The sequence below is a fragment of the Scyliorhinus canicula genome, chromosome 12 (genome assembly GCF_902713615.1).
Source record: "Scyliorhinus canicula chromosome 12, sScyCan1.1, whole genome shotgun sequence".
NCBI classification, from domain to species: domain Eukaryota; kingdom Metazoa; phylum Chordata; class Chondrichthyes; order Carcharhiniformes; family Scyliorhinidae; genus Scyliorhinus; species Scyliorhinus canicula.
The window spans coordinates 48,667,731-48,692,613 of NC_052157.1; the positions used below are offsets into that span (position 1 = coordinate 48,667,731).

Sequence of the window (24,883 nt, forward strand, 5' to 3'; positions counted from 1 at the left end):
TGTGCAGAGACAGGGGTCTGGAAGGCTGCTGCTTCCTCACGTCAGTGTCGGTTACCATGGCATATCCCGACTGTGGGAAGCCAGTGAGCGAAATGGAGGAACTGCCATCAACATAAAAAATTAGATCTGGATTATCAGTAGGCCGGTCCGTTAAATCCGGGCGAGGCGCGGTAAGGAAGTGATTCCGAAGCAAACAATCGTGTGGCGGGTCTGCAAGGTTATCGGGGGGCTGTTCGAGGAACACAGCAGGATTTAAGGTAGAACAGTAATGGAAAGAGAGATAGGGTTTTGCAATAGTGAAACCTCATAGCGGCTCAAGTGCGCTTGAGTCAGATGCTGGGTTTGCTGAGACGTTAGGAGAGCCACAATGGAGTGCGAGGTATGCTCTTGTACTGGCTGGTGAAGGGTCAGATTAGAGGCTGCCTGTGCTAACAAATGGACAGCTGTAAGAATTTGGGTGCAGGGAGGTAGACCACAAGCTACAGGATCTAATTTGGTAGAATAGTAGGCGACCGGACGATGCCGGTCACCATATTCTTGTGTAAGAACACCAGTGGCACATTCATCAAGAACATTAACGCACAGCTGAAAGGGTCTGTCATACATAGGTCGTCCTAGCGCTGGGGCGGTAGCCAGGGCGTTTTTCAGAGTAACGAAAGATTGCTTTGCTGAATCAGGAAGTTCAAACTTAAGAGGAGCATTTTGAGAGGAGTACGGAGTTAAGTCTTTAGTATGTACAGTAACATTCGGAATCCATTGTCTGCAAAAGTTCACCAATCCTAAAAAGGCTCGCACCTGCTTGGGCGATGTAGGAAATGGGGTCTGCAGTATAGGAGTAATGCATTCTTGAATAAGGGAGCGATCCGTTGCACTTATTAGGACCCCTAAAAATTTGACCTGCCGTTGGCCTTTATGAACTTTAGCGGGCGGGATCACATATCCCCACGAATGGAGACGGATGAGCAGGTAAACGGTGTCATGCTGGTTAGCGATGAAATCAGAGCTGGCAAGGAGTAAGTCATCAACATATTGGATGATGGTGGAGCCACCAGGAGGTGCTAATGTCGCTAACTGGGAGTGCAATGCCTGTGAGAAAAGGGTTGGAGAATGAACGAAGCCCTGTGGGAGCCTAGTCCAAGTGTATTGGTTGCCCTTAAATGTAAAGGCAAACAAATACTGTGATTCAGGGGCGAGGGGTATCGCAAAAAAGGAATGTTGTAAATCAACTAGGGTGAAAATAGTCGCTTCCGGTGGGACATTACTAAGGATTGTCGCCGGGTTTGGGACAATAGGATGTAAGGGTTCCACTATCTGATTAATACATCGGAGGTCTTGGACCAAACGCCATTCGGATGGTCTTCCTATCTTAGGAACTGGAAGAATCGGTGTGTTACAGGACGATTGGCATGGTATCAAAATTCCCTGTTGAAGGAACGATTGAATCATGACCGAGACTCCTTCTTCAGCCTCGGGACGCAAAGGGTACTGTGAAATCGAGGGCAAGGGCATGTGAGGTTTAACTTTAATAACAACGGGCGGGACATTAGTGAGACCAACTTCGTGTTTGGAGGCTGCCCATAAATCTGCGGGTAGTTCAGAAGTCGTAGATTGGACTGAACGATGGTGGTGTAGTGTGCCAATGAGGACAAATGGGCGTTGAAAATATTCTAAAATGCCTGCGGGTAGGGTTTGACTTCCATTAAGGAAAGGATCAGCTTGTCCTCGTAGTGCAGCTGCCAGAAATCCCAAGGACTTGGCACTGTAGCCTTCGTTGACAGAAAGGGTCACGTGGGGGTGACACATGCCTCGACTGACGCCAGAGACCGTGGGGTAAATCGACAAGAAAGGCAGACCCTTCTTTTCCCTTAGCAAGGCCAACAACTGCTTTGGGTTATGACGTGTTAGCCTTATCAGAATTTGCGGGACCCAGGCATTTCAGGGCAGCACGGTAGCATTGTGGTTAGCACAATTGCTTCACAGCTCCAGGGTCCCAGGTTCGATTCCCGGCTTGGGTCACTGTCTGTGCGGAGTCTGCACGTTCTCCCCGTGTGTGCGTGGGTTTCCTCCGGGTGCTCCGGTTTCCTCCCACAGTCTAACGATGTGCAGGTTAGGTGGATTGGCCATGCTAAATTGCCCTTTGTGTCCAAAATTTCCCTTAGTGTGGGGGGGGGGGTACTGGGTTATGGGGATAGGGTGGGGGTCTTGGCTTGGGTAGGGTGCTCTTTCCAAGAGCCGGTGCAGACTTGATGGGCCGAATGGCCTCCTTCTGCACTGTAAATTCTATGAAATTTCGGAACAGCTCGACCTTTCCTGATCTTATTCAGGCTTTAGGTCATGCGAAGTCAGCTTTTCTTACATTGTATCAAACATTTTGACCGGTCTTCCCATTGACCAGTTTTCCCATCATGCCATTACTTAATTCGTACCATATCACACAGTTGTTAGCACTGCTACCTCACAACGCCAGGGACCCGGGTTCAATTCTGACCTCGGTGACTGTCTATTTTCACATTCTTCCTGTGTCAGCGTGGATTTCCTCTGGGTGCTCTGGTTTCCTCCCACAGTCCAATGATGTGCAGGTTATGTGAATTGGCTATGCTAAATTGCCCCTAGGTTGGTTTACGGGGATAGGGTGGGCAATTGGGGCTAGGTGGTGTGTGCTTTCAGAGGGTTAGTGCAGACTTAATGGGCCAAATAACCTCTTTCTGCACTGTAGGGATCCTATGACTAGAAGCTGGGATCAAGATAGTCGAGGCACTAATGAGTTTACTCGTCCTAAGTATCTACAATGAGTTTAGTTCATGTATATCATTTGATTACATGAGTGTGAGTGAATGTGGGAGTGTGTGTAAGAGTGGGTGAGTGTGTGGGGGAGTGTCTGAGTGAGTGTGGGAGTGTGTTTAGACTAAACTAAGCAGGCCATGGGACCTGACTGAGTTGAAGATGATGTAATTAATGGGAGGAGCCAGGTCTGCCTGTAGTTTTGCAGTTGGATATATGTTTGGCAGTCTGTCAGGAGTTTTTAAGTTGAACAGTATTTTTGCCAAATGCTATAATATTGAGCAGTAGGCTGACAAAGACACAAGGATCTACTGACTGTTTCCTGAACGGACCTCTCTCTCCAAGCAATATTTCCAAGAAATTTCTATACAAGTGTATGGCAAGTAACCCTGTGTTTGTTCATTTTCTTTATAAGTGACTTTTGACTGATAATGGGCTTTGCTTAATTGGAGATAGAGAAGGTATATGTTAGTCCTTGAAGTGTTTCTTTTATTTTATGAATTGTTTAACTGTTAAGTGAGTAGCTATTTTCTGTGATGTTAATGTGGTTACTCCTGTGTTAATAATAAAGCTTGTTTTAATATAACATCTCCTATTTGTCATTGGAATAACTCCTGGAGCAAAGTATCATTTCCTCACAGTTCACAAATAGAGAAATTGACAGGGTTTATTGTCCCTTTTCCTAATATAAATTGGGATCTGGTCTGGGTACTGTAACAAACTAACAGAGTTAGGAAAGGATCAAACCAAAGGAAAATGTTTATAACTGTGCAAAGATGAGTGGCTGGTCAGAATAAAAAGAATAGCAGTGAATGACTGGTTACTAGGTACGATAGTATGTTGTGAAGAAGACAAAAGGAAGTGCAGACGGATATAGATAGGTTAAGTGAGTGGGCAAAAATCTTGTAGATGGAGTATAATGTGGGAAAATGCAAAGTTGTTCAGCTTGGCAGGGAGTATAAAAAATCAGGCGGAAATATGAAAGGATTTGGTGCTCCAGTGTATGAGTCATAAAAGGTTAGTATACAGGTGCAGCAAGTAATCAAGAAGGCGAATTGGCTGTTATTCATTATTATGAGAGGAATTGAGCATTAAAGTAAGGATGTTTCAATTGTACACGGCATCGGTGAGACCACATTTTGAACTATGGGCGGCACGGGTAGCACAGTGGTCAGCACTGTTGCTTCACAGCGCCAGGAACCCAGGCTCGATTCCCGGCTTGGGTCACTGTCTGTGCGGAGTCTGCATGTTCTCCCCGTGTTTGCGTGGGTTTCCTCTGGGTGCTCCGGTTTCTTCCCACAAAGTCCCAAAAGACGTGCTGTTAGGTGAATTGGACATTCTGAATTCTCCCTCAGTGTACCCGAACAAGCGCCGGGTGTGGCGACTGGGGGTGTTTCACATTAACTTCATTGCCGTGTTAATGTAAGCCTAGGCGTGACACTAATAAAGATTACTTTATTGGGTGCAGTTTTGGTCTCCTTATTTAAGGAAAAAATGGAAATGTGTAGGAGGCGATTCAGAGAAAGTTTACTAGATTGATATTTGGAATGATGGGTTGTCGTCTGCGGAAAGGTCAGACAGGCTAAGCATGTTTCCACTGGTGTTTAGAAGAGTGAGGGATGATTTGATTGAAGTATATGTGATCCTGAACAGTCTTGACTAGGGGATGTGGAAAATATATTTTCTCTTGTGCGTGATCCAGAACTAAGGGGCACTGATTTAAAATTAGGGGTGGAATTTTTCTGTCCTTCCCCATCCGAATTGTGTAGTAATGGATGGCAGAAGGTACATGAGGACTGAGGGAATGTAAAACTCCTCTGGTGGGACCGGTTTATGGCTCATCGGACGAGAAGTGCAACGAGAAAGAGACAGTAACTTGAGCAAGAGAGTATGTGTGTGCGACGCAGGGGAAGATGGCGGAGAGTGGGGGGGGGGGGTGGGGGGAGGGGTGGGGGGGCAGTGCTGCCTGCCCAGTGGTCTACAGAGAAGCTGGTGAAATTCCTCAACAACAAGTTCCAGCAGCAAAGGAAGGAGGCCTTAGAGGACATGGTTAAGTTGGTGGAACTGCTTTGGGTGGTAACCAAGCGTATGGTGCAGGGGGTGGAGACACAGGGCCTGGCGATCCAAAAGCTGGAGGAGTTGGTGGGGGAGCATGAAGATCGGTTGACCTCACTGGAGGCGAAGATGGGGATGGGCACGAGCAGCCAGAAAAGGCTGAGGGAGAAGCTAGAGGATCTCGTGAACCGTTCCAGGAGGCAAAACCTGCAGATCATGAGACTGCCTGAAGGAATTGAAGGCCGCCAAGTATTTGGCGAACGTGCTGGAGAAGCTGATGGGGGAGGGGGTATTTGACTATTCTCTTGAAGTACATCGAGTGCACAGGGCACTGAGGAGGAGGCCGCAGGCGGGGGTACCGCCGAGGGTGATGTTGGTGAGGCTGCATCACTTCCTTGACAAGGAGAAGATCTTGAGTCGGGCCAGGCAGACCAAGAAATGCACTTGGGAGCAAAGCGAGCTGGGGATATATCAGGACCTCGGAGTGGAGTTGGCCAAGCAGAGGGCCGGGTGTAACTGGATCAAGAAGGGGGTGAAGTTTGGGGTTCTGTAGTCTGCTCACTTGTGGATTACAAACCAAAAGCAAGAGTTTTATTTTGACTCGCCAGAGGAGGCGATGGACTTTACGAGGGACTATGGACTGGGAGGAGTATGAGGACATTGAACTTTGGAGTGGAGATTTGTGTGAAATATGGGCATAGGGTGAGTGGATTGGCAACATTTACGACGTGGGGCGCGGTGAGAGTGAGTGTGCCTTTGTTTTTCCTTGTATTTATATTTGTGGGTTGGTGTGATGGGGGATATGGGGTAGTCAGAGACCCCAGACAGGGGCCACCATGCTAGCTGGTTGGGCTAGTTTACGGGAGTGAAATGGGGGCTTGCCAGGAGGAGGGACAGTGGGGGGGGGGGGGGGGGGGGGGGGGGGATGGGAAATGGGTTGTTTTTTTGTTTGGTTAAGGGGGAGTGGCGGTATAAGACCATAAGACATAGGAGTGGAAGTAAGGCCATTCGGCCCATCGAGTCCACTCCGCCATTCAATCATGGCTGGTGGGCATTTCAACTCCACCTACCAGCATTCTCCCCGTAGCCCTTAATTCCTCGCGACATCAAGAATTTATCTATCTCTGCCTTGAAGCCATTTAGCGTCCCGGCCTCCACTGCACTCCGCGGCAATGAATTCCACAGGCCCACCACTCTCTGGCTGAAGAAATGTCTCCGCATTTCTGTTCTGAATTTACCCCCTCTAATTCTAAGGCTGTGCCCACGGGTCCTCGTCTCCTTTGCGTCCACCCTTTCTAGGCCATGTATTATCTTGTAAGTTTCTATTAGATCTCCCCTTAAACTTCTAAACTCCAATGAATACAATCCCAGGATCCTCAGCCGTTCATCATATGTTAGACCCGCCATTCCAGGGATCATCCGTGTGAATCTCCGCTGGACACGCTCCAGTGCCAGTATGTCCTTCCTGAGATGTGGGGCCCAAAACTGGACACAGTACTCCAAATGGGGCCTAACCAGAGCCTTATAAAGGCTCAGTAGCACATCGCTGCTTTTATATTCCAACCCTCTTGAGATAAATGACAACATTGCATTCGCTTTCTTAATCACAGATTCAACCTGCATGTTTACCTTTAGGGAATCCTCGACTAGCACTCCCAGATCCCTTTGTACTTTGGCTTTATGAATTTTCTCACCGTTTAGAAAGTAGTCTATGCTTGGATTCTTTTTTCCAAAGTGCAAGACCTCACATTTTCTCACGTTGAATTGCATCAGCCATTTCCTGCACCACTCTCCCAAACTGTCTAGATCCTTCTGCAGCCTCCCCACTTCCTCAGCACTACCTGCCTGACCACCTAACTTCGTATCATCGGCAAACTTTGCTAGAATGCCCCCAGTCCCTTCATCCAGCTCATTAATATATATGGTGAACAGCTGCGGCCCCAATATTGAACCCTGTGGGACACCGCTGGTCACCGGCTGCCATTCCGAAAAAGAACCTTTTATCCCAACTCTCTGCCTTCTGTCAGACAGCCAATCCTCAACCCATGCCAGTAGCTCACCTGGAACACCATGGGCCCTCACCTTACTCAGCAGCCTCCTGTGTGGCACCTTATCAAAGGCCTTTTGGAAATCCAGATAGACCACATCCACTGGGTTTCCCTGGTCTAACCTACTTGTCACCTCCTCAAAGAATTCTAACAGGTTCGTCAGGCACGACCTCCCCTTACTAAATCCATGTTGACTTGTTCTAATCCGACCCTGCTCTTCCAAGAATTTAGAAATCTCATCCTTAACGATCGATTCTAGAATTTTACCAACGACCGAGGTTAGGCTAATTGGCCTATAATTTTCCATCTTTTGTCTTGATCCTTTCTTGAACAAGGGGGTTACAACAGCGATCTTCCAATCGTCCGGGACTTTCCCTGACTCCAGTGATTTATGAAAGATCTCAACCAACGCTTCCGCTATTTCTTCAGCCACCTCCCTCAGAACTCTAGGATGTAGCCCATCGGGGCCAGGAGATTTGTCAATTTTAAGACCTTTTAGCTTTTTTAGCACCATCTCTTTTGTAATGGCAACCATACTCAACTCAGCCCCCTGACACTCTATAATTTTTGGGCTATTACTCATGTCTTCCACTGTGAAGACAGACGCAAAGTACTTATTAGGTTCTCCAGCCATTTCCTCGTCTCCCATCACTAGCCTTCCGGAATCAGTTTGAATTGGCCCAATGTCTACTTTGGCCTGTCGTTTGTTTCTTATGTATTGAAAGAAACTTTTACTATCATTTCTTATATTACTGGCTAGCCTGCCTTCATATTTGATCCTCTCCTTCCTTATTTGTCTCTTTGTTAACCTCTGTTTGTTTTTGTAGCCTTCCCAATCTTCTGATTTCCCAGTGCTTTTGGCCACTTTATAGGATCTCTCTTTTTCTTTGATACATTTCCTGACCTCCTTTGTCAGCCATGGCTGTCTAAGCCCTCCCCGGATAATCTTTCTTTTCTTGGGGATGAACCTCTGTACAGTGTCCTCAATTATGCATACAAACTCCTGCCATTTTTGCTCTGCTGTCTTCCCCACTAGGGTCTGCTTCCAGTCGATTTTCGCCAGTTCCTCTCTCATGCCCTCGTAATTACCTTTATTTAACTGTAACACCATTACATCCGATTTTGCCTTCTCTCTTTCAAACTGCAGACTGCAGACTATGGGGGTGATATGCTGACATGGGTGGGGTTGGTGTGGCGCAGTTTGTTAAGGAGTGATGGCGGTGGGAAACTTGAATCAACTAAACTGTTTGCTGCACTCCATTTTAATAGAATCTTATCCAGTCTGGAGCGGCCAAAGACAGCTGGAAAAACTCAGACCACATGGAGTGGCAGCCCTGCAGTTTGCCCAATTAAAGTAAGGATGGCCTACTTTGACTAGGATGCGTCCTCTTAGAGGCACTATCTCCTCAGTGTAGCTCCTCAGTCTGGCATTTGGTGGCTGAGATTATCGAGATAGAACATAGAGAACATAGAACAGTACAGCACAGAACAGGCCCTTCGGCCCTCGATGTTGTGCCGAGCAATGATCACTCTACTCAAACCCACGTATCCACCCTATACCCGTAACCCAACAACCACCCCCCCCCTTAACCTTACTTTTTAGGACACTACGGGCAATTTAGCATGGCCAATCCACCTAACCCGCACATCTTTGGACTGTGGGAGGAAACCGGAGCACCCGGAGGAAACCCACGCACACACAGGGAGGACGTGCAGACTCCGCACAGACAGTGACCCAGCCGGGAACTGAACCTGGGACCCTGGAGCTGTGAAGCATTTATGCTAACCACCATGCTACCGTGCTGCCTCCACAGAGATGAAGCACAAAACCGAGAGTGACACAAACCTGATTAAAGGACTGGTGTAGGATCACGGTGATCGTCATCCAGATATGAAGAAAAGACTAGAAGATGCTTACATTCTTACATGCAATGTTTCTGTGGAGTATGATCATGGCTAGTTGATCGCTTAGCTCAGTTGCTGTAATGTGATCATGGCTAGTTAGCCGATTAGCTCTGATGGACAGAATTAATCTCCACTTGGAGAGGCAGGGATTAATCAAGGATAGTAGATGATTCAATTTCTGTTCATTGATGGTCCCAGGAATTAAGCAGATGGCAGCCCCCGTAGCCACCTCCATTTTTACAGGTTGTCTATTCCGTTTTAGAATTACCCGGAACTGATGTGATTCACCTTGCACTGATTGAACCTTCTTCATCAGAACCAGGTGCTGTTTTCATTGTTGTTATTCTTGCTTCCTTCCACCTTGTGAACTGTCTGAGTTGAATTTGTTTTGTATCTTCTTTTGGAAGTGTTCTGTGTTTTCCCTTGAACGTTGTACTCTGGAGAAACTGTTTTACTTCAGCAAGCTCTTGCTGTGTAGCCAGTGACAGCTCTGTTACTGTAGTGTGATCATGGCTAGTTAATCGCTTAGCTTGGACGGACAGAATTAATCTCCACTTGGAGAGGCAGGGATTAATCAAGGATAGTCAGCATGGCTTTGTCAGGGGGACGATCATGTCAAACAAATTTGATTGAATTTGTCGAGGAGGTGAATCGGTGCCTAGACGAAGGCCGTATGATTGATGTAGTCTACAGAGAGGGACATAGATAGGACTTCAGTAAGGCTTTTGACAAGACCCAGTGTGGGGAACTGATCAAGAGGTTAAGAGCCCATGGGATCCAGGGCAATTTGTATCCAAAACTGGCTGAGTGGCAGGAGGGAAAAGAGTGATAGTCAAACACTGTTTTTGTGACTGGAAGCCTATATCCAGTGGTGCTGGACCCCTTTCTGTTTGTAGTGTACATTAATTATCTTGACATGAAAGTCGGAGGTATGGTCAGTAAGTTCACAGATGACACAAAAATTGGTGGTGTGATAAATAGTGAGGAGAAAAGGCTTAGAAAATGGGATTAGAATAGTTAGGTGCTTGATGGCCTGTGCAAACACGATGGGCCGAATGGCATCTTTTTGTGCTATAAAACTCTATGATTATATCTGTAGAGAGAAACCTGTTTCAGATTTGTGACCTTTGATCAGCTCAAAATGCCCAAATCCTTCCATGTCCTCTTCCCTCCTACAATCCTCTGGGATAACTGTACTCTTCCAATTCTGGCCTTTTGTTCATTCCTGTTTGTCTTCACCCACCATTGGCCTCCTCTTGTATAGGTCCTAAGTTCTGGAAATCCCTCTCCACACCTCAACATTTCACTCCTCTTTTAAGATGCTGCTCAAAGCCTACCTCTTCTACTAAGCTTTTGGTGATCTGCCGTAACCATCCCCTGTTGTGGCTCAGTGTCAGTTTTGTGGAATAGAGCTCCATGAAGCACTGTGGGATGTTTTAGATTAACGGTGTTATGTAAATGCTGGTTGTTGTTGCGTTGCTCGTCAGTCTTTGGGATGCAATGATTCCGCATCCGTTCAATAGGACCAGGCGCAAAGCCTGTCACCAATCACAATGAAGAGCCCTTAAGAAGTCCTTGTTATTACACAATGGGTGGGACTTTCCACACCCTCCGCAGTGACTTCCAGGGCAGCGGAGGTGGCCACCAGCCGGATCTTCCGGTCCTACCTCTGTCAATGGACAGTCCCGCCGTATATCGTATGTTACCGCTGCTAAATTTTCCTCCCCGCAGGGCCAACAATCTGGAATTCTGCAACAACAGCTCCCCATTTTTCATAATTTTGAATTGTCTTTTGCAGCAAGAAATAGATGTGAACAATGGAAATTTGATGCTGGGAAGAGGAAGAAAATATTTTGACTATTTTAAGGTAGAATTGTTTGACTAGTTATAGGACCCACTGCTGCGGTGTCTGTACTAATCGGTTATTGATAGCGGTTTACCATCACAAATGAAAGTAATTATAAAGGAGCCTCTCGCGACATTGTGAATGGGCCTTCAGACAATTCATTGAGCTCTTTGCCCTTCTGAAAAGAGCGATTGCCTTACTTAATCCATTCTGCTCGCTGATTTTAAAGGTCCACTGATTTCAGGCCAACTGAAGTATTATTTAAGCCTCATTCAGCACATCCTGCTGACTGTTCGGTTGGCATGAAGGATCTGAGTGTCCTCAGTACGACAATGTAGTCAGACCTTTGCGCCTGTTTGTGCTGGGAGTGCGGTGATGCAGTCGCTGAGCAATGGGATCTGCTCATTGAAGAGGATTGAGTTTTAATTGGATCTTAATAGTTGATGTTTCTGGGAATTTGCGCCTCATTTGATGCTATTTTGGGAGAGGTGCTAGAGCGTGACTGACACTGTCCTTTTTCTTAGTTTCGCCATCCGCCATGTAGCCAGAGAGGAGGCAGACCCAAGAGGGTTCTCCCATTTACTACCTGGATATCAGCTGTCGCCTGGGACAGACAGAGAGAGGAAACAGGGCTGAAAGGATCACATACATATAATGGCTTTTACCTTCAACATTGCCATAAATGTGCCTCTCATATGGTACACACAGCCTACAGCATTCACATAATCAACAGGAAAACCTACAAAATAGGGTGGGCTGAATGACGAGGGGGGGGGTTTGGGGAGCAAGTAGCAGGAGAATGTGACAATAGCTTAAAGCTGGAAGTAATAAGAACAACAAATCAGTATAAGATTATTGCTTTATATCAGTGGCCATCAATGGGAACAGAGAGTTTTAAAAACTGATTATGAATCAATAAAAGCTTCTGAATGTACTAAAATACATTTACTTAAAATTGCTTTGCTTCATAGAGAAACCTGGATATTATAGCAGGAGATCAAAGTGCTCTGATTTACTCTGTTGTACTTGGCATTTCTGCCAGTAATGATCCAATGCAGTTGAGATAATGAGGCCGCAACAATCTGGAACCTGGCACGAGAAATCCTTTTAATGTGATGTCCTGCTGTCGTGTTGTGGAGAATTTGATAGCTGGCATTATTGATCATTCCGAAGCTGGTTGGCACTGACAGTTGGCAGGAAACTATGCCTACCCTTGAGCACGAAGGCAGTTTTTATGGCCGTGTGCTGTCGGGTGGGGGGGGGGGGGGGGGGGGGGGGATGGGTGCGCGCTGCCTTACCCACTACTGTAGTCTAATTCCTGTGTAGGGGCAAACTTAGGCTTCCTCCTCCCACCCCGCTCCCCACTTCCCGGTGTGGGAAATTCTCACAGCAACATTGGGGCTTTGGAAAGCTTGTGTGCAATGTTTAAATAATTATCCCTTATAAATAAACATCTAATTATTGATAATGCATTATTCCTACCACAACATTAATTTAAAAATGTACATAAATAAATATCATGGCAACTTAATATATTTGTGCCACACTGTTCCCGTAGGTATGGGCACTTCATGTCGCTTAATCTTCACGCAACTTTTCTAATGTTCGTTCCCAAAAATACTGGCAAGCCTGGTATTTGTTGCTTATCTCAAGCTGCCATGTGGTAGTGAGTGTCAAAATAAAACTGTCACCCATGAGGCGCTGTGGGCCATCAGCAGCAGCAGCCACAATCTGTAACCTCATGGCCCGGTATATCCTACATGCTACCATTGTCAGATAAGTCAAGAACTCACAAGGTTCAATGAGGAATGCGGGAGGACGTGCCAGGAGCAACACCAGGTATAACTTAAGATGAGCTGCCAACCTGGTGAAGCTACAACACAGGACTACTTGCGTGCCAAGCAATGAAAGCAGAAAGCAACAGACAGAGATAAGCAATCCCAAATCAAAGGATTATGTCAAATCTCTCCAGTCCTGCCTCATCCAGTCCTGAATGGTGGTGAACCGTTAAACAACTAACTACCCACAAATATTCCCATCCTCAATGATGGGGGAGCCCAGTACAGCCGGGAAAAGCTTGAAGTGCTGAGTGCATGATCCATTTTAGTTTCCTCCCCAACACGCCAGTCTTCAGCCAATTCGACTCACTCCACAAATCAAGAAATTAACAAATTAACATGACTGAAAGCCCTTCGCCACATTCAGATGTCACGTATGCCACATTCCCTGCAGATACGTAGCCATGTAGATTCTAGTCCAATTCCCTGCTGACTTTTCCAGCAGGTTCCCTTATCCTCACCATATCTGAGCCACTCTTCCAGCGCCTCCTGCAAGTCTCTTCACTCAATCTCCTGAGCATCATCGAACTGACTTCTGACAGTAAGGCCGGTCACTACTGGTCACTACTTGGTCTTTAAATCTCGACAAGTTCTGGCTCTTCAAACGGGGAATCTCTTCCCACCAGCATTAACACAAAAAAATAGTCATTCCCTGTTTTCAATTTTCATCTTTTACTCTCTCTGTCCATTTGAGTTTCCGTCCCATAAGACCAGATGCTCCTCTTCTGTGTCTACTTTAATTTCTGATCAATGGTAATCACCAGGATGGTGATGGTGGGAGATTCAGCAATGGGAATGCCACTGAATGTCAAGGGGAGATAGTTAGATTCTCTCCTGGTTGGTTGGTCATTGCCTGGAACTTGCGTAGCGCAAATTTGTCAACGTGTGAAAACTAACACTTGAGTTTCTATGGGTTTTGACCTGTGTCTTTATCCCCAGGACAACCAAAACACATGGATCTGTCTCCAGGCAGAGTTCAAAATGATTAGCACCCCCTCTCCCTAACATTCTGTTTTACCTTAAATTGCTAAAAACATTTTAAAACATAACTGTCTTATAAAGTCTCACATTTCCAACATTAACAAAATTGAAGTTAATGGGAATCAGGGGGGAAACTCTACTGAGTCATACCTGGTGCAAACCAAATTGGTTGTGGCTGTTTGGGGTCAATCATCTCATTGCCAGGAATTCCTAGGGGTAGGTTCCTAGGCCCAACCGTCTTCAGCTGCTTCATGACCTTCCTTCCATCATAAGGTCAGAAGTGGGGATGTTCACAACTCCTCAGATACTGAAGTGGCCCATGTTCACTTGCAGCAAGACCTGGACAATATCCAGTCTTGGATTGATAATTGTTAAGTAATAGTCATGACTCACAAGTTGAAAACAGCTGCTGCTCTGCCAGGTAAAGGGAATGATCAGAACTTTTTTTTAAAATATGGAACGCTTCCCGAATTTGCGTGTCATCCTTGCGCAGGGGCCATACTGATCTTCTCCGTATCGTTCCAATGTTAGTATATGTGTTGCCGAAGCGAGCACAAGAATGACCAGAATCTTACCTGAACCAGCCATATAAATTTTGTAGCTACAACAATAGGTCAGAGTCTGGGAATTGTGCAGTGAGTGAAGGCCTCCCCGACTCCAAAACCTGTCCATCATCTACAATGCACAAGTCAAAAGTATAATGGAATGCTCTCCACTTGCCTGTGTTAGTATGGCTCTATCAACGCTCAAGAAGCTCAACGCCATTCAGGATAATGCAGCCCACTTGATCGACACTCTATTCAACACTTTAAATATTCATTCCTTCCGCCACTAAGGCACTTCGGCATTTCACCAAAGCTCTGTCAACATAACCTTCGACAATGCTTTTGTTATAAGCTCCAATTATTTCTTAATTAATGCTCGCTCTTTCCAATGATAAACTACTGTAAGAAGGCCTACAAAGTGCTCCCACAAGTGTTTACTGACCGTCCTCCCTCCTCTCCCCAATTTCTGATTCTGTCCAATACTGATTGTGCTTCCTAATGTTCTGAGCCAAGATCCTGTCTCACCACCACTCTCATGTCATACTTTATTATCAGAGCTACCTCTCTGTTTCCCTTCTGTCTGATTTTTTGAAGTCTTGTGTGTCCTGGACATTTATTTTCCAAACATGATCAATCTGAGACCAGCTGTTGCTGATGGTGGTTGATGAATAAATAAAGATAAAGACATCATGAGAATTCTCCAACTTTTCTTCAAATCCACTTGAGTGGTTTAGTGTCTCACCCAAAAGACAGCGGGTGGGTCTCTCCGTCCCACCGCACTGCGATAATGGAGCGGCTTTCCATAATGGTGAAAATAGTGGCGGAAAATAAGGCCCACCCCTGATCACGTCATTTCCTATTTTAGTGGGAACGGGACTAGAAATGGGTTGGGATTCATGCATATGTGTTTGTCAGAGGCAACTGGCCATTTAAATAATGAGCTGCCTCTGCCAAGAGTGTGAAATCCAGACTGTGTAGATTAGACCAGGTAAAAGCTGGCCTGAACTTGGTAGTTTTGTTGAATAGCTATGTACTCCTTTGGAAAGGAAAAGTACCCTTTTGGCTATGGTCCTGGGACACCACTGAGAGGAGAAGTAAGACACCATTAAGAGTCAGTAAAGCATCCTTTTGGTGAGGTTAGGCACACTTTGGGATTGTTATAAGCGAACACAATTATGTGTAAAAATTGTGTAAAGCCACTGGAACTGTCAAATACCTGTCGAGCAGTCGAGGAACTGTCAAAGCTGCCAAATAACTGTCAAGACACATTGGAACTGGCAAAGAAGGGCAGCACGGTGGCCTAGTGGTTAGCATAACCGCCTCACGGCGCCGAGGTCCCAGGTTCGATCCCGGCTCTGGGTCACTGTCCGTGTGGAGTTTGCACATTCTCCCCGTGTCTGCGTGGGTTTCACCCCCACAACCCAAAGATGTGCAGAGTAGGTGGATTGGCCACGCTAAATTGCCCCTTAATTGGAAAAAATAATTGGGTACTCTAAATTTATTTTTAAAAAAGGAACTGGCAAAGCTGTCAATGAATTTAACTCTGCAAACCTTTAAATTTTAATAAAAGTCTGGAGTTAAAAACAAAATCACTGCTTGATATTTCATTCTCTCTGTTGGCAAAAGCCTGAAAGTTATTATTAATAACAATAATAATCGCTTATTGTTACAAGTAGGCTTCAGTGAAGTTACTGCGAAAAGCCCCTAGTCACCACATTCCGGCGCCTGTTCGGGGAGACCGGTACGGGAATTGAACCCGCTCTGCTGGCCTTGGTCTGCATCACAAATCAGTTGTTTGGCCCACTGTGCTAAACTAGCCCCTAGGATTTGTGCTGCAAAGACTGATTTTACAAACTAACATCATAGTGAGATGCCTGTGAAGTGAACAGTTTGATTGACAGCTGCAAGTGTTTGTAGCATAGAAATATTTGTTATCATAAGAGATGAATTGAAGGAATTCTTATGCATTGAATGTTTTTATCAATGACCATGTTTTAAAAATTTAAATAGTGACATAATAATAATCTTTATTGTCACAAGTAGGCTTACATTAACACTGCAATGAAGTTACTGTGAAAGGCCCCGAGTTGCCACATTCCAGCACCTGTTCGGGTACACAGAGGGAAAATTCAGAATGTCGACTTCACCTAACAGCACATCTTTCTGGACTTGTGGGAGGAAACTGGAGCACTGGGAGGAATCCCACGCAGACACGGAGAGAACGTGTTGAATCCGCACAGACAGTGGCCCAAGCGGGAATTGAACCTGGGATCCTGGCGCTATGAAGCATCAGAGCCAACCACTGTGCTACCATGCTGCACTGCTACCATGCCACCCTATCAATAGGCACATAAATTTATTTTCTGTCAAGGCACACGAGGCAAAGGCTGGAAAATGGAATTAGAATACTTAGGTGAGCCGAAAGGGCCTTTTCTATGCTGTAAACCTCTATGACGATGACTATGTGAGCATGGTTCCTAAGATTTGCACATGCCAGATACTAGGTGAGTTGACATGGAGGGGGTAAGGCACAAGTGGTGGGTGGGAGCATGAGTTGGCTCTAAGTTGACAGGGGGCTATAAAGGGCCATTAGGATGTGAGGACTGTAGGAGTTATGAGGGCCATGGGGGTGGGTAGTGGGGCAATGGTTGACACAGGAGGTATGAGGGCTCATGAGAGTGGGTTTCTTTCCTTTTTTTAATTCTTTCATGGGATGTGGGCATTGCTGACTAGACCAGCATGTGTTTCCCATCCCTAATTGTCCTCAAACTGAATGGCTTGCCCGTCATTTCAGAGGACAGATAAGAGTTAATCACGTTGCTGCAGGTCTGAAGTCACATGTAAGCCAGACCAGGCAAGGATAGCACATTTGATTTCCTAAAGGACACTAGTGAACAGGGTAGACTGGCACGGGTTGACATGGGGATACGAGGGGCCATAGGTGTGGGTAACGGGTATGGGATGTATAGGTTGACATGTTAGGGGTTTCATAATATCCACTCATGGATATAATGAAATGCAGACAGGCAGTGATTGACACACAGGATAACCAATGAACACACACGACACAGAACAACCAATCACCAGACAGGACACTACCACTATAAAACAAACGAGGCTTTAAGGCTCTGCCTCTTCTCACTGGATACAGCTACAGAGATAGTTAGAGTGCACAAGGTCATGAGCACCTTCTCCATGTGACAGTCTGAGGTTATCAGTTTAGATTAATAGAGTGTTAACCCACAGCAGATTATGCACAGCAACAAGCAAGTTCAATAAAACAGTGATGGACCATCTCCTGAATCAGAAAGCCTGACTTGAGTCTCACTGCATCCAGTTGCAGTCGATGTTAGACCAACTCAGATAACACATCAAGGGGCATGGGGAGTGTTGGGTGAGGGGTGTAGGGCTATTTTTATTATAATAATTTTAAAACTTAAATTCAATGCAGTGCCAGAGCACAGAGACAGGCCTTCCACACCCCACCCCCACTTCTGCACTCGGCAGCTTTTGCTCTTGTCATGGGGGAAGTGAGCCTGACTTGCAACATAAAAGTCAAAACTGTGGGTGGCCATTTTTAAAGGTTGGCATCACAGAGCCTGAAATTCCCCCATCTCACCCCACCCGAGAACAAGTATCTGGGGTCAAAGTCTTAATCATCCGCAGTTCTAGAAGACCTCTGGATGAATTTTTCCTAATCTTATATAAAAGAGCACCATAACAATGTTATGATGTTCAGATAATGTGTGCTGGTTAAATACACCTTCCATTGAAAACCAAAACCAAGTTCCTTTTAGGGTTGAAAGTATTTTAACTTTGTGAATATTTTCAAATCAGGGAGTCTCCAAGTTGACCAGCATCAGTCAGACAAAGGTCTCCAATACTGGATGTAAATTTCAATCCATTGCTTCAAGCAATGATGCCTGTAGTCTTTGCAAAATATAATTTTCTCAGCACTATCGCCAGACACACGGGTCTCAATGATTGACTTGGTTTGAAGTCACAATATAATGTGCTTTTATGGAATAATGTTCCAAAATCATTTCCACTGGACATTCAAATGTATCATATAAATGTAATTATGACATTGCCTCCAGGCCAAAGCGTTTGAATAAGCCCCTTTGAGCTTTGTGACCTGTGACAGTATTTTGGTGTAGTTAGGATTACTGAAGCACTGATTACTAACTGATTTTAGCTGCTGCCCAAATGAACAGAAACCTCAGCCTTCTGCAGATGGACAAAGGGATACACCAAGGAAAATGTTAGCGCTAGCTGCATTTTTTTTGAAAACCCGTTAGGATTTGCTTCTGCATCTTGGGTTCAAGTCATCAAAAGCTCAATACTGGTTAACACTGTTGCTTCACAGCGCCAGGGACCTGGGTTCGATTCCCGGCTTGGGTCTCTGTGTGGAGCCTGCACGTTATTCCCGTGTCTGCGTGAGTTTCCTCCGGACGCTCAGGTTTCCTCCCACAGTCCCAAAAGACGTGCTGTTGGGTAAGTTGGACATTCTGAATTCTCCCTCCATGTACCCGAACAGGCGCCGGAGTGTGGTGAATCAGGGATTTTCATAATAACTTCATTGCAGTGCTAATGTAAGTCTACTTGTGACACTAATAAAGATTATTATTATCATATTTATAATTCACTGGCAGTCCTGAAATGGCGCCATTCCTTAATGCAGGATTAATGTGGGAATACCAAACCCTCTATTTGCAATAAATGGTTACATTTGGAACACTAGGAGATCAGGGGCGGGATTCTCCATTTGCCAAAATCACATTTGGCGATCGGCCGGAGAATCCCCATTCACGACCCAATCGGGGGCGGCGCTGCTTTCGCGATGCAATGCCCCCTCCAAAGCATTGTACCCGGAGGGTATGCCGCATGCCCTATCGACAGCCTCAGGACATTACCTGAGGCCCACCCCCGATGCTCCGCCCTCGACCGGCCGATTTCCTGTGGGTGGCGGTCGCATGTGGCCTCATCCGTCGGGAACTCAGCGTGGCGGCTGCAGACTCTGTCCAGCGCCACCACAGTCGGGGGAGGGCTGATCGACGGGCAGGGGCAACCTTGCCAGGGGCTGGGGGCACAGTTCGGGGCTGGTCCGGGGCACGCGAGCTGGTCAAAGGGGGGGGCGCTATTTTGCAGGCTGAGTCCGCGAGTGGCCGGCGCCATGTTGCATGGCGCAACCGCTACAGGACGCTGCCATGCGCCTGCGTGGCCATGGACATGGCATATTTCCGGGCCATATTGGAAGCTAGAGCCGGGTGCTCTCGCTGCCTTTGAGATAGCCCCCAGCCAAATGGAGGATCGGTGGCCATTTTATGCCATTTGTTCTGTCGTAAAACGCCTCCGTTCCCACGCCGGAGTGGGGACATAGCCTCAAAATCGGGGAATCCAGCTCAATATACCTGCACCAGTCTCTCTCCCTCTTTCAGACAACAGCCTACGCACGTTCTGTTTTGAAAATCAAAATGGTCCCTGCATTGCTTGCTAACTGATCGGAGGAATTGACACTCAAAAGAATGTTTGTCACAAGATAGAGCCAAAGCGATTTCCAAGGAAACGATCAAGTGTATCTGTGCAGTTAATTTTTATGTGTTTGGAATATTTCGAGCAAAGCTCCCTGCTGAAGCCTTCCCTGAGCTGAGAGGACAAGGATTCACTTTGTGGGCCTCTGTGGAGCTGAACGAAGCAGGCCAGCCAGGTTCCAGACTCCACAAAGTGCACCGTGTTGTTCTGCTGCAGCACTCTGCACACGACAGAATGTATCTTAAAGCCACTTTCCTTCTAATGACCGTGCTACAGTTGGAGCTGGTGTCGACGCCCTCGGCGATGCTCCTCAGTGACTGGGACGTGCTCTGGAACACCCTGGCAATGCCCACCTGCGACAGGGGTATGCTTTGGACTGCCTCGGCAATGCCCACCTGAGGCTGGGACATGCTCCGCAGTGCTTCATAAAGGTCCACCTGGGATTGGGACACATTCCCAAGCGAGTTTGACATTATGTTGAGGTGCTCAGCCATGGCCGCCACTGGCTGAGCCATACCTTTGTCACCTCTGCTCATGCTGCTAACGTCGTGCACTGGGGTCCCCAACCTAGCAATGTTGGCCTCGGTGCCACATTTTGCGGCGCTATCTCCTGTGCCTGTAGCCTCTGGGACACCTCCAATCGACTATGGACCTGCTGGAGTGTGGCTGCAACCCCCTCTGAAAATCACGGCCGCACCCTATCGATTGTATCAGCTTTGGTAAGCCTGGTCCAGAGTCTCAGCATCTGATTGGACCCCACGTTGGTCCTGGGATCCAGCAGACCTCTGACTGCTGTCTCACCTGGGTGTTCCTGCCTCCACTTGATGTGCATCAGCAACTGTGTGGTGCTCACCAGAAGCCTGACCACTACTGTTGCCCACTGAAGTGTTTGTCTCTGCACTGCTGGAGGGTGGGGATGACAGCAATGTCGCGAATATGGCGGTCTCTTCGGAGCTCCCCTCCGAGGTGTTCTCATGGGAAGCATGTTCTCACCAAGAACGGGCCGGCACCGTCGAATGGAGATCCTGGAGGATAATAGTTTTCACAATAACTTCATTGCAGTGTTGATGTAAGCCTATTTGTGGCAAAAATAAAGATTATTTTTATTATTAATAGACATGTAGTCAGTGGAACAGGTGGATAATTCTGAATGGTAGTGACAACTCGCCTGACAGATCACCTGTGTGGCGGCCAGAAGATCCTCACCTTTGCGCCATACGTCAACCACTATGGGGGGGGGTCAGGGTTGGCGGGTGTGCCCGGTGCCAGTGGGCCGGTGCCAACTCACCCATGCGGCCTGGTGGCGGTCAATTTTCTTCTTATAGCACTGGGTGCCGGTCCTCTTGGTGACGTTCCCTGAGTGGACGGTCTCTGCTACGTCCTCCCTGGCGACACTGGCTGCCCTGTGGTAAACCTTGAGGGAACAGGGCGTTCGGTCTGGACTTGACCGCGTCCAACAATCTGGCCAGGTTGGCATCCCCGAATCGTGGGGCTGATCTCCTCGATGGCTCCACCTCTTGGCGGGGCGCTGGCAGGCGCGGTCCCGACGAATAAGCCAGCGGGATTATCATTTGCAGCGTGAAGCCGGGTGAGGCCTCATTAAATGGACTAATTAACGGTGATGGTCTCACCGGGTCGAGCATCGGGAAGCTCGGGGCACTTTCTGCTCGCTACCACACTTAGAAACCTTTTATTAAATCGTGCCAGTGGAGTCAGGGAGAGCTGAAGCAAGAAGAATTGTGTAAGATAATCAGCACCTGCCTCAGGAATCCTGTTGAGCAGGCAGTTTCTTTTAACTTCATTAATTCTTCCAACATCAAGTTGGAATCACTGACATTTATTATTCGTCTCTAACTGAGAAAACATTGGTGACCTGCTGCAGTCTGTGTGGTGAAGGTACTCCCACTGTGCTGTTAGGCAGGGAGATCCAAGATTTTCTGGTAAAATGGGGTGTGTGAAATACTCACTCTGTTCTAAAATTTTCAAATATCTAAGTTGTCAAGGTGAGGCCAAGACAGAAGAGGCCTTTCCAAATATGTTTCAAACTTTCCTTTGTGCCAACTGCAGGTGCGAGAGTACATCTGTGGGCCCACAGATAATTTGTGTAGGCCTCCCTGGTCCCAGGCTCGTCCATCCCTTCATGAACTTCTGACCACGCCCACCAGCCTGACACCCAGTCACTTCCTGGCGCATTCCATCCAGTTTTCGACCATTAAAGTTGGTTTAATAACTCTAGTTGGATGTGTTCCTAATGGTTTCATCACCTGACATTCCACTGCCCTGTCCCCCACACTCCCGCTATTGCCTAAAGCAGGTTCCTCATGACAAATCATCTTCCCACTCCAATTGGACAACAAATAGATGCTTCTTGATTCAACTGGATGATGCCCGACCGACGGCTGCTTATTTTCCTGACTCTGACTCCTCTATCTTCTGGAGAGTTCCACAGACTCCCGACCCTCTGAGAGAGGGAAATTCTCCGCATCTCCATCTTAAATGGCAGACTCCTTATTTTTAAATGGCGTCCCCTCGTTCTAATTAATTAATTAATAATCTTTATTGTCGCAAGTAGGCTTACATTAACACTGCAATTAAGTTACTGTGAAAAGCCCCCAGTCGCCACATTCCGGTGCCTGATCGGGTACACAGAGGGAGAATTCAGAATGTCGAAATTACCCAACAGCACGTCTTTCGGCACTTATGGGAGGAAACCGGAGTACCCGGAGGAATCCCACGGAGACACGGAGAGAACATGCAGACTCCGCACAGACAGCGACCCAAGCCGGGAATCGAACCTGGGACTCTGGAGCTGTGAAGCAACGGTGCTACCCACTATGCTATCGTGCTGCCAAGTCTCTCCAACAACGGGAAGCATCCTTTCAATGTATTGGGAAGGGAGTAACAGCAAGAGGGAATTGTTTCACGGAGCAGCCAAACCCAGGAAACGTTTCGGAATTCCAGCTGTCAGTTTAATCTCTCTTCCCAACTGGGAAAGGATTGTAGGACACGTGAGAAATAAGAGAAGAGCATTAGCAGCCATGGCTCAATAGATCTCAGTCTTGCCTGGGTCAGAAGGTTATGGGTTTTATTAAAATTTTATCCCTTTCTCAAAGTTACAAAGCCAATGCACGGAGTGGACAGGGCAAGCCCTTAATCCATCTCCTTGCTGGCTCCAAAGACCAATTCAAATTCAAATTGAATCCAATTCATGGTCCCCAGAACAGAGACATACGAGATCTAAGCTGACAAGAACAGGCATTGCACCTGATTTTGTGCTTGATCCTGCACGTGATCTAAGCTAAAAGGCCAAGAAATTAATGGTTGTGGGTTTAAGACCCACGCCAAAAACGTCAGCTTTAAATCTAAATAAACACTTTGGTGTTACACTGCAGAAGGTGTCACCTCTCAGATCACACATTAGATCAGTAGTGGGCAACCTGCGGCCCGGGGACCCCATGTGGCCCATCTGGGTTCTGAGTGTGGCCTACGAGACACTTTGTCGACCATTGCCCATGCGCAGGGGTGCCACAGTCCACTGATTTCCGTCCGTGTAGTTCTTTTCCTACCGGTATGACTGAAGTGATTCGCACGTAAAGCAAGGGAAAGTGAAGTGAGATGCGTGCTGATTGCTCACGACATTGACTGTGAGAGCCGTGTGCTCCCTCTGTGTCCAAAGTGTAAATATTTATTTTGTTTTTACCATTTGAAGTTGATCGTTTTATTAATATATAAATAATTAAACATTTGCATAGCTCATTATATAATATTCAACGTGTACTAAATGTATTTAATCTTATTCATGGTTACATGGTGAGTGAACAAGCCTGATTTCAACCTTGCGGCCCACCTCGCTCGATTAGACCGAGGTCCCATCTGGCCCCTTAGCGCCGGTACAGGATAAGGCAATGTTTCAAAGACAAGCAGGAGAGTTCGCCCTGCTGTTCTCACAAACGATTAACCCTCAATCAATGTCACAAAAACAGATTTGCTGCTCATTATCATTTTGCTCCTTGTGGAACCTTTCTATGGTAACGTTGGCTTCCGTTGGCCCTACATGGCAACAGTGCTTACACTTCAAACAAAAAGCGCTTCATTGGCTGTGAAGCACTTTGGGACATCTTACGGTCATGTAAGTCTCTGTACAAATATACCTTTGTACCCTTTAATAATCCTGAATAAAACGACCTATATTTTGCAGGAATTTCACAATGGCAGCGGTGATGGGAAAGGCTGATGAAGGAAGTCCAAAGCAATGGAGAATGCCACCCCTGAACCAATGTATGTTGATGTGGACAAAGGATTGACGTTAGCCTGCTTTGTCCTTCTGTGCCTCTTCCTGATTCTGATGATCATCCGTTGTGCCAAGGTGATCATGGACCCCTACAGTGCCATCCCTACATCTACCTGGGAGGAGCAGCACCTGGACGATTGAACGCCATGTCGGGGCAGAGGAAAGTAGAGAGATTCCTCCTGCTGCGACATCATAAAGACACTGAGCTGCCTGGTCTGCTTGAACAAACAGGACTCCTTACAAATACTGAACCTATTAGTGCAACTCTGTGAAAGTGTTTACTGAAAATTGCATGTGTATAAGTGCCTCAGCGAAGATTATGTTTGTCTTAAAAGACCTTTCATGTTTATATCGTACAATGCACTGGAACAATAGAACTGTATATCTTACACATAGCAATTGTAGTGTTAGGGTAACGTAGGATAAATACAAATCAATTATCTGCTAATGAAAATAAAGACATATAACAAAGCCTTAGACTCTGCCTGCTAAATCCTGTGTTACAAATTTCCCAGTTCTTCTATAAGCAATATATAGCAATGACATCTGGAAGCATTGCAGGAGATGTACTTAACTTGCCACAGGGGTGTGGCGGGAATCTTGGTCTGTTCTTGAAAATTGTTTACAATTGCTGGTGCTTTCATTAACCTGTAACCTTGCAATCTCTCATTACGGCCTCAATCAGTAATGTCCTTTCAAAAAAATAATGCTTCGTGTTTACACTGGGAATATCTCGTCACATGGGTGGTTGAATGATCCATTCCACAATGACACACCCAATGTTTTCTAAAGGTTGGTCCAATTGAATTGATCGTTGATGGTACGATCATCGTTTATTCATGCCCTGGACCAAACCACATAAATGGAGGATAATATATATCTAATTAAACATCGGTTGCGTGTAAACAATAGTCAGCTATGCATTCTCAGCCATAATGTCGGAATTGCAAGGTTTCTGTCTCCTGACCCCCATAACAGCTTATAGCTAATGGTAAGACTAAGGAAGAGGAGCTAATGACCATATCTATATATGACAGACTTAAAAATAAAGTTCCATTTTT

At 46.4% G+C, this 24,883-nt stretch overlaps 1 protein-coding gene and 1 non-coding gene across 3 annotated transcripts in view; one reads left to right on the forward strand and one right to left on the reverse strand.

Moving 5' to 3' along the window:
- Positions 1-24,806, forward strand: part of LOC119975271 (cortexin domain-containing 1) — a 67,958-nt gene extending 43,152 nt beyond the window's left edge. Inside the window, exons 1-2 of one of the 2 annotated variants that reach the window (XM_038814980.1) lie at positions 8,985-9,111; positions 23,730-24,806. In XM_038814980.1, coding sequence (XP_038670908.1) covers positions 23,784-23,963 — 180 coding nt within the window. In that variant the 5' untranslated portion in view covers positions 8,985-9,111; positions 23,730-23,783 and the 3' untranslated portion in view covers positions 23,964-24,806. Of the gene's footprint in view, positions 1-8,984; positions 9,112-23,729 lie in introns of those variants that run through there. The other variant, XM_038814979.1, reaches the window with a different exon arrangement.
- LOC119975291 lies at positions 13,903-14,009 on the reverse strand. Its single transcript, XR_005462709.1, has one exon. It is a non-coding gene; the product is annotated as a U6 spliceosomal RNA (small nuclear RNA).
- Positions 24,807-24,883: the final 77 nt, after the last annotated feature.